The sequence below is a fragment of the Amblyomma mixtum genome, chromosome 6 (genome assembly GCF_055824585.1).
Source record: "Amblyomma mixtum isolate Tamu chromosome 6, ASM5582458v1, whole genome shotgun sequence".
Taxonomy (NCBI): Eukaryota; Metazoa; Arthropoda; class Arachnida; order Ixodida; family Ixodidae; genus Amblyomma; species Amblyomma mixtum.
Genome location: NC_143017.1, coordinates 118,985,371 through 118,999,493, shown reverse-complemented (window position 1 = coordinate 118,999,493; position 14,123 = coordinate 118,985,371). Strand labels below are relative to the sequence as shown.

Here is a 14,123-nt window from a genome sequence, read left to right as displayed (position 1 = left end):
GCTTGCGCGCCGTATCCTAGAAGCAGACAACTCCACATGTGTAATAAATGGCTCGTTCATGTACCCACATCGACAAAAGTTACCTCACCGCCAGGATTGATGTCGACCCCGGACATTTCGCGCGGATCCCGCTACACTGCCAATCTCTTCAAAACAAAAATTTGAGCTTGGGCTAGCTGGTTCATACTTGAAACATTAGCGGGCAGAGCAAAAAGACGGCACAGAACACAGCAGAAGCACAGAAACACAGGACGGGCGCGGGCGCTCTTCAAAATAACTCTTCAGAACGGCGTCAACCAGTTCACTGCGATGCAGACGTCAAGAGTTTGAATCGAGTGGCGGGGAAACTTTTAAATTCAATTTTCTCTTACATAAATGTTTTCTTTTTTTTCTTCTGCCGAACAGACGTCAAAATATCCAGATAGAGCCAGGTATTCTTTTCCATAGAACAATAAATGGATTGGAGTCCTCTGTGCAATGGATTGGAGCCTCAGTAGCACATGCTCAACCTTTTGTAACATCCAGTGAGTTTATTATCGTGTGATCTAACGAGTTTGGCGTTATTTATGCGCAGACACCAGCACGGCGAGGCTCGCCAGAAACCTTCTGGCCTTTCTCATCACGGTGGTGGTCGCCCTCACCTGCGCGATCGTTTGCCTCATTATGACAAAGCACCGAAAACACAGCCGCAAGCGAAAAGGTGGGCGTGGGCCACGTTGTTCAAATGGATGTGCTCGCGCCATATTTCCTTTATAGCGCACTTTTTATTGCGAGTTGTGTGCAGGCGTCCGCGAAACACTGCGAGATTTAATACCTGGGTGAACCCAACTGGGTGAACGCAACTGGGTGAACCCAACTGGGTGAAGCTAACGATACATTGTTTGCCATCATCTGGTGCTCATTCCGCTTAATAAGTTAATTAGCTAAACTTATTGTGCTGAAAATTTTTAATGTTGACTTTAAGATCAACTGCGTTTCAATAGCAAGTAGAGGAGGTTAAGAAGCAACAAATCCGCTTTTTTCTACCAACGTATCTCCTACGTGGTCCTTTTCTTCCAGAACTTAAAGAAAGCCCGCGAATTATTTTAAAAAAAAAACACGTAATCGCACTCTTGAGCTACCGTACTGTAGCGCCGTTAAGCGCGTCTTTAATGAACTAAGTGTGCGCGCTCACCGTCCCGAAGTGAGCGGCCGACGCCGCTGTAAGCAGTTTTGAAGGCGCGTCAGCAGATTCTGCCGGAACATGGAAAGCGCGCTCCGTCATTTGTCATTTGCGATAAGTGGTGGGCTGGCCAGCGACAGCCAAAATTCAAATAGAGCTTTCACTGAGCCATCAGGCAGATAAAACAAAAATTGAAGGAAAAGCAGTGAAGTCGGGTAGTTAGAGGAAGCATTTAGGTAGCCTCAATCAATCAATCAATCAATCAATCAATCAAACGTTTTTATTTTCATCACAAATTGATGAGGGTTGGTTCAGGCAAAAAGTGGAAACAACTTCCACTTGAAACAGCCTGAACCCCCCGTATACATGACTTGCAGCGCGGGGGGGACACGTGTACAAAACACAACAAAAAAAGAACACGAATCCTTGTATCCTTGTGCAGTCCGTCAAACTGAGAGATGGCCGCTTACTTGGGCGTGGTCATCGCGCCACCAAGCACGTTTCATTCGTTCAAAACGCGATTGAGAGTGCGACAGTGTGGTATGGCGTGAGAGCAGTCACATGGTATTTTTTCTTTCATATTTCGTGGGGTTTTTTTAATTGCCGAAAAAAAAAGGAACATGCAAGAGGTACGTTTCCACAAAACCCGATCTCTTATTTCCAAACCCCCTCTACAAATTACCAAAACGCACTTGTCCCTAAAGTGAGCATTAAAATTTTTTGCGTAATTCATATTAGTTATTTTGGTAATTGAGCGAAATATAACAAAATAATCCTAGGAGCTCCATATGACGGCAAACAATGTGTCGATCGTTGGTTTTACCTAGCGGCGGTTTCCTATGTTTCTTTTTAATCCTTGATTCAAGTTACGCGAAATGCCCTGTAAGCACCGCAACAGTTCTGGTGGAGTTAGCAGAATCCAGCTGTATTGGTAGAGTTCTGGGTGTATTTGAAGCCGCTGCTGCCATTTTTTTTTTGTTTATCACATATACACGTACTTATTATCAGTGATTAACGTCTGCTACAGTGCCTACATGCCTTTATATCTTTCTTTCTGTCCAGGTTCTAAAGGAATAGTCAAGCTGAAAAAGTAAGTAGCATGCTCCTCAAGGCAAGCGTGTATATTTTCTAAATTCGGTGATTTTAGCGCCGGGTTTTTATTTTCATTAAATCTAATGCTTTCTATGTGTGGCTGCATATGCGCATGCGCACAGTGAAAACGACGAAAGAATGAACAGCTGTCAGAAGAGCGCCGACAGAAGTGTGAGGATGAAAGCCACTCGGACGATTGGAGTACTTCTCAATCAGAAGGAAGGATTAGCGACAAGATTGAAGTATAGCTTAACACTAAAGAGCGTGGAGTTTGGAACAAGATCCAACAAACAGAGCGTTTATTTTTGCTTTTAATTATCAGCGACTGCATAGTTGTTACCGCTTTCCTTCCGCCTCGACCCGTTTTCTTATTCAAGAGTGCCAACTGGAAAGTTTTGAAGCCTTCGCCCTCTACCCTTTTAACATGCCACTATTTAGTTTAAAAGCATACGGAACTAGTGGCACACAATCCAGGACATCACTGTATTGAGCACCAATATATATGAGCGGGGCTCAAATCACTCTCTTTTAACGCAAGGCGTGTTAAGAAAGAAGTTGGCTGCTTAGTTTTTGCATTTCGTATTTGGGTTGATGTCACACAAAATATAATCCAGTTTTCTGTTCAAGGCAAGCACGTAGAAGTGAATATTGCCACAGTTCCCGCTTCGCTTGCGCAGATGCTCTCAAGAGGAGACTTTCCGCGATTGTGCTTCCAGTGGCATCGTTTGCTTGTCACCAGATCTCATCACAACCAAGTACTGCATGTCAGGCGAGTGCCACAGCACATTTCGACATGATTTTTTTTTTCCGCATGCATGCATGTGTATGTGCGTGCAAGCTTGTGGGCGTTCACTAGGCACCAAAGTAAACGCCACTGGAAAGCAGGCCAGTTTTTTCTTCAGAACGAGAATGTTATATTACCCCAATTATTACCCCAATTAGTGTACGCCTGGCCACATTACCTAGGAACAAAAGCGGCACTAGCGTACGGCGTTTCGCTTTTTTTTTTAAATCAGTAAAGTCTAACTTTGAACACCCTGTATGTACGTCGTTCTACCATCATGACGCATAAGGACGGCTAGCCTGTTTAGGCGATAGAAAAAGTGATCAGCGAAACGATCGGGAACGTCGCTGTGTCCTCTACCTAGGAGAATCCGTCGAAATGAAGTAGACTTGTAACCAGGAATCCGCTAGAATATCCTCGTTAAGGTGGTGCTAACTGCAATTAATGTTTTGCTTGAAACACACTGCACCAACACTATGCCTTTGTCACTCACGTGAACGTACTCTGGCAGATTTAGCAGCTTGAATAAATGATTGCGCAATTGAATACAACTGCCTCGCATGCGGGAGCTGCGTGGTTCGATCCCCAGTACCGCCGGGTAGCCACAGCTCATACAATAGGTACAAGCTTTCTCCTGGTCTGGTGCTCGGTTTAGTTAGGGTGAAATGCTTGGGAAGTGGGTCTTTGACCCCATCTTTGTAATGAAGACTACCTTGTGCCATTCCGCTCTTTGGCAAAAGCTGCCACGGCGCCGTACAAATCAATTGTCATCGCCATCATCATTATCGAATACAACCAATTTCTCTGACTGATAGCTTACAGCCAGAGCGAGTTCATAAAAAATTGCTTTTTTTTTCGTTTCCTCCTCTGTAGCTGATGTTTCTGTTTTCAAGCCTGCAGCATATTTAAGCCGTGAGAGGAAAATTGGCAATAATTTCGTTCAGGTGGTAAAGAGGTTAGACACACTCACACTAATAAATCACTGCGCTAAACTGACCCTGGTTCTTCTTCACGTGCTTTGAAATATTGCATTGCGTTGTTACATTTTAAGTGGCCAACTGGGCTTTTTCGAAACGACAACCGACACACGGAGCAGTGTAAAATAATACAGCAGACGAAGAGCTATGCAGTACACTTCGCAGTACGAGAGAGAGATATAAGAGGAAGAGGGAAGGCAGGGATGTTAACCAAAGGGGTGTTCCGGCTGGCTACCGCTTTATATAAACGGCCATACTTGCTAGAGTCTCCTGCATTTTCTATTCTGCCAGGCAGTGCAAGCAATGTGATTTATTTCACCCTCGTACGTGCCATATTGTCACGCATATGTTCATTTGCTGTCTTGAACTGTGGAAATTTTACCTAAGCAGATGATCCTGACACGGAATCAGCGTCACCATTGATGCATGAAAAGATGGAACCCGAAGCAGCGTTGGATGCACGGTACATGAGCAGGGTACTGCCGGATTCCTTGCACTCTGTCGCGCCACTCCAGGTGGGTAGCGATTAAAGCGGCTGCTTCGCTTTTAGACTGCTTCACTAAGAGCCTTTATGCGTTTGCCATACCTCGGCGTCTGTAGGGTTTCTCTATGCACACTGATATGACACCATTGAAACTTATTGTCACTACAGCCAGATATGAGGATACTTCGGGTATTTCGGAAGCAATTTAGGGAGTAGATGTTCACGCACAAATGCAGGTGTTGAAACATATATTGAGTCTAATTCTTGCCTTTCGTCTTACCCTACCTTATTTAGAAATATGTTCAAACCATTCAATCGCAAAACGCTGGTGTTAATCTTTCTTAAGACCTTGGGCTTATTCTTACGGGGCGTACGATAAGCAGCATCATTACTAAATACTGAGGATAAGCTGATGAGCAGGCTTTTTCAAGTACAAATAGCTATTAGGGAACTAAAACGCTTGTGTTATCTTTTTCTTCCACCATCCATCGTCTGTTAGCGTTATTGCTTTCAAAATTCAATACCAACTGTCTCTACTCTAGTATTGCAACATTGTTTTAAAAAAAAACCATTAAGCCTTAACACTAAATCCAAGCCCGAATGAGTAATATCGCAGGTTAAAACATAATCCAAGGACATATCTTAATCCGAAAAGGCCGTGATGGAGTCAAGAATAGCATTCCGGGTGAAACACATCATTATTTTTACACTAACTTCAAAACTTAAGTTCTGATTAAGAACAGAGAATTAACTACAACATGCTATCATGTAAAAATATCACGCATTTAAAAAATATATCTAAAAATTTTCGCCGTACAGTACACTGCATGTCGTTGTGCCATGGGTTGCTTCGAGGCACCCTAGTTGTGCAGCTCTCGCCCCCGCGAATTCCACAGCCGGTTATTGGATTTTTCTCGAATACTTGTGCCTTCCGAATATTCGAAATTCACACTACACTGTGCTTTCGAATCTGTACGAATACTCAGTGTTTGTTTCTTAGTTCTTATTGTAACTTTTCGAATATTTTCACCCCTCTACTTATTAAGGAAACAGCAAAGCTTATGGTTTCATACTTTGAGTTTTCCGAACTTAACACAGCATAATCAAGCAAGGGCACATTCGGGCGTGTTTCCTATTGGGCTACTGCGGACAGTTATGAAACACGCTGTGTTGCGCAACGCAACTTAACTCTCCGGAGCAAAGCCAGCACTGTGATCATCAAAGCGAACTTTTCTGATGCGCTTGCCTGACGAACTTTTTCCGTCGCAACACTACATAGACTTCCTGAGACTGATGGCCCACCCGCTGTGACGTGGTAATCACTGTTACCATACATAAGTGCTACAAAAAAAATCCTCTTACTCTATACTCTTAAGCACTGCTTTGATCTTCTTGCTTTGTCTTTGTTTTCAGTTGGCAACTTACGTCGGGAGCTGCTGCACCAAAGTGCGCAGGCAACTTCCAGGGTCGCCTGATTTCAGTGGCTCCCTCTCGTCGTCCAGTTGTCGGCGCCCTCACGAGCACCACTCGGCAAGAAACCAGGCTCCATACACTATTCGCGTGATACACACGGATCAGGAGGTGAGGGTGTTCAAATGTGCAGCTAGTCTTTATCCTCCAGTTAAAATTGCTGTTCCTCTCGTCGCTATGTTTTTAGATGAGTGCAATTGAAATTTAGTGCGGCATGCAGCGGGCTATTGCAGTTTCACGGAAGTAACGGCGCAATTCCGGGCCTATCGACATTTGTTGTTCACGGAGGTGCCATAACTCTAAAAAGTACTTGCTGTCCAAGTTCTAGTTACGAAATAATTCTTTACCCTTTTCGTGATTGTTCATCTAATACCTACGAAAGCGCTCGGTGAAAATAACGACTTCCCCTATTGCGTCTGAGCGAAACAGAAATATAAATATGACACTGTCTGAGCGAATTGCTCCTTTGTTCAAGCAGTAGAAGCCGTAAGGAATAGATGATATTCGAGCACAACCAAATCGAACCCGGGGCCAATAGCTTGATCCCCGCTGTGCTCATCCTCTCGTGTATTTCCCCGCACGTTTTGAGGTTCGAACGTAAAGAAGAGGTACTACGTGCGCGCGCGTTGCAATAGATGTGCTGTTACGATGAGCAGCCTTCGATCCGGCTGTAGGCTTCCGATGCAGATTGGCATTGGCTATGGATTCATATGCCACCAGAAATGGTATCGAATGTCATTGCTCTCAGAAATATCAAAGACAAAGCCGGCCGCGTATAACGAACACTGCGCAAACAAACACCATCAAGGAAGGATTACATGCGAGTTCGATGGGTAGGCAGCGCAAGCTGCAAAACACCGAGTACCGGGAAGCAAAACAGTACCGGGAAGCTAGAGGCATTAAATTACTCACAAGCCACAGACAACGAAAAGAAACTCAATGCGCGCAGCTCGATGAATGAAAAGATTACAGCCTACATCCCCATAAGAGCCGCCATCAGGCTAAAAATAGATAGGGGAAAGCTGTGAAGCCTTTGTTCTATACTCTCATAGTTGACTAAAGAAAGCATCCTCAGCCAAACGTCAAACTAGAAAGCAGCTCTAAACTGGAGTTATTGCTTTGACAGGAAAATGAACATGGGTCCTCAGTTCTCATTACCTCTCTAAACTACGCTCGCTTGTTTGTCTCTTATCGTTACATCTACGAGGTCTGTTAGAAAAGTATCCGACTTTATTTTTTTTTTTTGCGAACACCTGATGGATATGAAACAAGCGCGCTTGCATCAGGTGACCTTGAACCTTCATGCACATGCATGAATTTTTTCCCGCCTGCCGATAGCGTCAGTCGCTGGGAAGCAGCGTTTGAGTGAGGCAGTGTGCAGTGCTCTCGTCGGTTTTTTATTGCAAGGAAAATGGCGGAGTGAAAGGAGCAGCGCTACTGCAACAAATTTTGCCATAAACTTGGCGACAGCCGAGTGGAAACCATTCGAAATATTCAGACGGCTTTCGGTGAAGATGCTATGAGCAGCACACAGTTTAAGCAGTGTTACAATTGTTTTAAAGATGGCCGCACATCGGTGGAGAACGAGCCACGCTCCAATCGGCCATCAACATGCCAAAATGACCAGGTCATTGCCGAACTGAACGCTATGGTGATGCGGGACTGTCGCGTGACTATCCGAGAAATTGAGGAAGAGGTGGACATGAGCAATTTCTCCGCACATTCCATTATCACCGAAGATTTGGCCATGGAGAGAGTTGCGGCGAAATTCGTGCCGAAGCTGCTCACGGTGGAGCAGAAGCAGCTTCGTGTTGAAGTCTCACAGGACATGCTGGATTCCGCAAACAGTGACCCCGACTTCATCAACATCATAATCACTAGTGACGAGTCTTGGGTGTACAGGTACGACCCGGAAACCAGATCCCAGTCGTCAGTGTGGAAGCATTCCACGTCACCAAGGCTTAAGAAGGCCCGCCAATTGCGCAGCAATGTGAAAGTGATGCTGACTGCTTTCTTTGACACCCTCTGTGTGGCAGACCACGAGTACGCACTCTACAGGGTCAAACAATGACCAAAGAGTACTACAGGGATGTCCTCCGTTGCCTACGTGATGCTGTGCGGCGCAAGAACCCCGGAGCTGAGGTCAACAGGAAATTGGCGCACCCATCGCGCCAATGCTCCTGCACATTCCTCGCACTCGAATCAGATTTTTTGGTGAAAAACCAGACTCCTGTAGTTCAACAGACTCCTTACTGTCCTGATATGGCCCCTGCGATTTCTGGCTGGTTCCCAAAATCAAAAGGCCATTGAAAGGAGCGCGATTTCAGACAAGGAAGAACATTATGGCTGCAACGACAGCTGAGCTAAACTCCATTCCGAAAAGGGCCTTTTCGGATTACTTCCCACAATGGCAGCACCGCTGGGAGAAGTGTGTGGAGTCCCAAGTAGACTACTTTAAAGATGACTAGGTTAGCAACGCTCCAGTTATGCAAGTTTTTTTTCAACGGCCAAAGGTCGGATACTTTTCTAACAGACCTCGTATTATTTTCATATATATTACCCGCAGCGACGGTGTAAAAAGCCCGCAGCTCTGTTCCTAACCCTATTTCCATCCTAGTGCTTTCACCTCCATGTTTCGACCCTATAGTTGAATACTCGCAATGTACATCAGTCATATGTTTCCAGTTTGAATTTTATTAACGAGCTAGGTTCTATAATTTCAGAATAGCGGCCAAATATACTTCCCCGAATTATTATTAACCTGTTAGTTTCTCTCTCATTTTCTGGATCTGCCGTAACTTCGTCAGCGAGGAGACGACATTTGAGCTGAAATTTGGGAGAAAAAAAGGAAATAAACACCGACATGAGCTGGACACGAAATGTGCTGCAGAACTGAAAACGAGTGAACTCTTAGAGTATTAAAGGGGATGCCAACAAAACAAGAACAAATCGCGGGCGACAGACATAATGTTGTAAACTTGCCCGAATAAAACGGTCCAGCTATCGCGAAACATGGGCAGTCGGAGGTCATTTGGAACGCCCTTTGTCCGTCCGTGGACGCAGCTCAAATGATTATGATTATCATTCTTTACATGCATGGCCTGTAGATGAAAGCGCAGCACCATGACGAGTAGAGAGTTTAGCACAGAGCACTTCCGTGTGCCGCTATCATTAACCGCTACCACCAACCCCGCATTTGCCGATGGCCAGCGGGGCCATATTCTCATTCATGTTCCTGGCAGGGAGTAGTGGTAAACGCTAACGCTATGCTGAATGTCTCTTACTGACCAGTCACAATGTTATCAGTGTTGCTATATATCTTCAAGGCGCGCCACTTCACAGTATTGCATCAACTCCATGTTCTTGCACGCTTAACCGTTTTACGAATGTATGTACGTTTCTCACGCAATAACATCTCAAAAAATATTATAGCTATGCGCGCAAGAATAGTGTCTACAGTACCTGGTATATGACACTAAAAAAAATCTCAGTAATTTTTGCAGACACGCACAGCCGACAGCTAGCCCATCGACATCGACAAGATGCAGAAACACATAGAGGAGATATCGTTGCCTAAAGAATATTGTGCCGATACAGCAGGATAAAACAAAATTCTCAAACACTTCGAGTAGTCAGTACAGCACGCCAGGAGACTGCCGCCTTCCATAACTCACGATTACTTGCGCGTGAACTCGGTTCCGCGTCGGTTCCCGTGAGAATCCGCAGAGTGCATTCTTCGCGGGCCGTTTCAGCGGCGCGCTCAGTGAATCGTAAATCAATAAGCCGGCGCGGCTCCCTTCTAGAAATAACTCCGCGGCTCTCGTGTCCCGATCTCGTACGCGCGCAGAATGCGCGCTCGTCTTACGCAGATGCCCCGAGTGCTGTGCCGCTGTTGCGTTCCTGCCCGAAGAACTTTGACATAACGTCGCTCTTTCGGGAATTCCGAAGCGATTTCGAGATAGCGCATCACTACGGGGACGTGAAAGCCTCCGTATTAATTTAAAGGTCTACTGGGCATTAGTGCAAATTCAAGATGCCGCTTCGAAGTACTCCAGAGAACAGGAAGCCCGTTGATTCATAGTACGTGTGCAGTGTTCATTACAGAACATGGCAACATTGGGAATGCGCCATAGATTTTTCAGGAAGTGACGAGTGATGAAGTGCAGATTTCTAGCGCTTTAGGGAAATGTACGCACTAATGTGCACTTAAAAAGGGGCATTTATAAATATACCGAACGCAGGATGGTCTAAATAATATCTCACAAAACTCGAGTAGAACTGTCTCCAGTAGGCAGTAGGACCCTGCAGGCAATGCTAACCGGGGCAGCATTGTTTCTGGTTACATGTCTAGCAACCGGAACCGCTAGCAGTGGGCACTGTTTACCAGAGGTTCCATAAATCAAAAATCTTTGTTTCCTCTGATGGATTCGAGTGCGAGTGCAGCTGTTCCAGAAATATGCATGGCTCCTAAGGTAAACAAGGAGCTGACCTTGTACAGCACCAATTCCTTCAAAGTTGCAGTCTCATGCCGTCCAAGGTTACAAGATGACAACGCTGTACATCCCTTCCCGTTAAAAAGTTGAAACATTTGCATGGCCTCATACATTACGAGGTACCTAACGTTGATGGACGCCCAAGGATACAAGGTTTTAAGCTAGCATGGGGCCAATTTACGATGTGAAAACATTCCATGGCGCCCTTTTCTAATTCAAAACTACTTGAATCTTCTCGATTGAAATCGACAGAGTAAAGCATGGCACTTTCTTTTTGTATTTTACGTTTCTCACTTCAAGCAGACTGCTGACTAAACCCTGCAGTACCCAGAATAACACACAACCCTTAGGTATCTCGGACCACTCTTCCATCTCCTATAGCGCTGGACTAGTACCTTGAGGTCGACTATTCTTCTCGCACAAGAATCCAACCACTCACCAGTTTGCACTGCGCAGCTTGGTTCGTACGCCGCCACTGCGTGCTGCGTATTTTTTTCTTTTAATTTGTCGGCAGTTGTCGCCAGATCCGGTGCAACTGAGATATATATTTACCGCCTCTACCCCTCTAAACTGTGTTTCGATATTGCCCTCATGAATAACTTCCTATCTAATATTATGCGCACCCTTATGAGAACAATCAGTGATCAGTGAAAGAAACCTGATCTGGTCCCAGAAACTACCTACAGTTCGTTGTGTACTTGCATTCTGGTAGCATGAGAGACTCCTATTAACTGTAGAGTATCCAGTAGAACAAAGGTGACTAAAAATAAAATTAATTCGCGTGGTCCGCAATAATGCGGCAAAGAAAGGAGCACTTATATCTAGAGATCACGCAATGAAAATCGTTTCTTTTATTCAAACGCTGCTCGGTATGACGCAAAGCTATCCCGTAAAACCTCATTATTTCGACCCGCGTAAATTGGGAAGACTGGGTGATTCGCGCACTCCTTCTGGTCCCAATAAACATATCTGCTATACTATGACGTGAAACTCGTTAATTCGAGGGAATTCGGCCGCGCTTCGGTTAATTCGGACAGACGGCGGGACTCGCATGTCCACATGGCCTGTAAATGTGGTGGTGGTGATGGTGAGTGCGCCACTCAGAAGTCTGGTAGCACTAGTGTGGCTAGTGTCCAACCGAAATGTAAAGCTGCAGCACTCATCTCTATGACCATGGGTCGGAAATCTACAACCGGATGTTTATTTTTTCTTTTGTGCTGCGCTTCGCCATTCTCTTATTTGTTTTTGTTGCGTGCGCGTCGTGGATAGTGCTGTGAGCGTTCTTCGCGTTATCGAGGAGCGTTTAATTTTTTGAGATTACGTCGTGTGCAGCCCTTAATGTCCCACTTGCTCCAGAGGACAGCTGTCTCGCTTCATTCTAATGTGCGCATACCGCATCAGTGGGTGTAACGGCCAAAAACCGCAACTTTCCCGCAAATTACTCGGCCAAGGTGATCGACGAACACAGGTTTTTTCAAAACATAAAAGCGCTCATGTGATACTAATTGCCGCATTTTTTTTTGTACCCAGATAATTCAGCATTCGTATAATTTGGGCATTCTGTTTGGTCTTGTGAAATTATAATTAACGGAGTTTTACTGTGTGATTAACAACTTTGCGCACAAAGCGCATAGCTTTTATTGAATACAATCCATTTCTCCAGGGCTGAGGCAGGCGTTGGTTCGTTCATACCTCATACCACCATAACTATTAATTGCCTGCCGCTTGTAACTATCTTCAGAGTTTTATAAAAGTCTTGCTCCTGAGTCGTTTATAATTTACTTCACCTAGGTTTTTTTTTTTCTCCACATCTATACAATGACAAACTATGGCGAAGGTTTAACCGAGGGTTTCAGCCGTCCGTAGCAATTTCTCAAACTTGAAAACCGTGTGGTAATTAGTGCTTGGTAATAATAGGCTGGTCTTTCTCCTCCAGTATCTTGCGCAGTACCGTCTGCATACTTCCTCAGGTAAAATAAACAAACTTACCCAGCGCGCATTATCATTTTTAAGATTGCTGGGAAGACATGTTTTTAGAGATTTATTTTACGCCCACGCGTAAGGCGGTTTTTAAACATCAGTATCACTCAGCCTGTGGTTGGCCTGTGTCCCAAGAGTGATCATTAAAACTTCCACGCAGATTCAGACCTTCCCATGTTGTGCATAGCGTAAATATTTCGCTATATTATAGCGTTCACCAATGATAGATTGCCTAAGTAGGACACGTGCAGTTGCCTCAGCATGCGTTATATAGCCTCGTGAACTGTTGAGACGTCATCCCCTGTGGACAATACCTCGTCTCGAGGGGTTCATTTCTACTTATTTTTTTGCTCGTGTGCTACATCTTGCACGTGCATTGCCAATTCCAATGCGCTTGTCTACCTGCTCGCGAAGACCACGACGTGTGCGAAATTATCAGCATTTGATCCGCTTTGAAAGTCACGGGAACTTTAAAATGACCCGGAGGAAAAATTGGTTTTCCGGCTTTTTCAGGACATGTTAATATTTTTACGGCAGAAAAAGATGAGTTTATGGCTGAGAAACATGTTCTGGACACTCCATTCAAACTCATTATGTCTACACAGAGAACTGGCTGCTGTCGTTTCGAAGTGAATGGCTGGTTACCATAACCTTTCGGATTAGCACAAAATTCGCTGTCGACGCGGGCTGTTTACTTGCGAAATGAACCGATTATAACGACACGTGTATTTCGTTTCCTGGAATTTTCTAGCGCGTAAAGTCTCCGTTGTCGGAGAGAGTGGTCTTTTTTTCGTTATAATGTCGTAGTCTACTGACACAGGTCCACTTCACTGTGCTCTCAGTATCCTTTTAATGTTCTTAAACAACACTGTACTCAATAATCGTACGACTGCCACCTGGAATACGAAATCCTAGTAGGTTGACAAAAACCGGCATTTTAACCTGTTAATTTTACTGTCAAGTTCAAGTCATGGGTGTTTTTGAAATATGCAGTCATGAAATGTTGCGAACAGCCTTCTCATGTCGGCTGTTCAGACGCGTATTTCCATGGCCCGTCCAGGAAAGCATGCTGCCGGGCTAGTTGGTGCTGTATGATTTGAAATGTGACTTTCATATTTGCTCTTTTCTTCTGTCCCGCGTCCAGCTGTCGCGCAGACTTTTTCACGTAATTCCCGTAACCAGATACGTGAATTTTAAACATGTGTCTTCGCCTTCTCTGCTTTCAGCATGAAAGATGCGAGACATTTGCATGATGGCCCACATCCCTAAGCAGCCGCCTTAAAGGAAGAAGAAGGATTCGTCTCTGTTGTCCCGGTGCAGTTGGCAAGACCATCCGTGCTGCACCCTTGGCCCGTCGTTGGTAGAAGTCGAAGCATTACGGCCTGTGAAAATGCTCCCAAGAAATGTGTTTTCACAGACAGACTGCCATGCAGACTGTCATATGATTAACTTTAACGTAGGTCCCTCTAAGAATCAAATCACCTTTCGAATCTTCAAAAAGTCATCGTTTCTTTCTTTCATTATGTGACTGCTCCGCTGAACGGCATCCTGGGGTCGAAATGGCATTGCATCCTCAGCACAGCCTTCTCGCTCTTGGACACCTTTGGTGTGAGGGCGAAATTGGACCAAATGTTTGTGCCGATAAAATGTCTAGCCAAATAAACAGTCTTTTTGTGTTCCT

At 44.9% G+C, this 14,123-nt stretch overlaps 1 protein-coding gene across 1 annotated transcript in view; it reads left to right on the top strand.

Annotated features, from left to right (window-relative positions):
- Positions 1-13,816, top strand: part of LOC149340201 (kin of IRRE-like protein 3) — a 66,069-nt gene extending 52,253 nt beyond the window's left edge. Inside the window, exons 9-14 of the mRNA XM_089550677.1 lie at positions 575-700; positions 2,225-2,252; positions 2,932-3,023; positions 4,406-4,530; positions 5,913-6,080; positions 13,669-13,816. Coding sequence (XP_089406803.1) covers positions 575-700; positions 2,225-2,252; positions 2,932-3,023; positions 4,406-4,530; positions 5,913-6,080; positions 13,669-13,695 — 566 coding nt within the window. The 3' untranslated portion in view covers positions 13,696-13,816. The remainder of the gene's footprint in view (positions 1-574; positions 701-2,224; positions 2,253-2,931; positions 3,024-4,405; positions 4,531-5,912; positions 6,081-13,668) is intronic.
- The last annotated feature ends 307 nt before the right edge of the window (positions 13,817-14,123 follow it).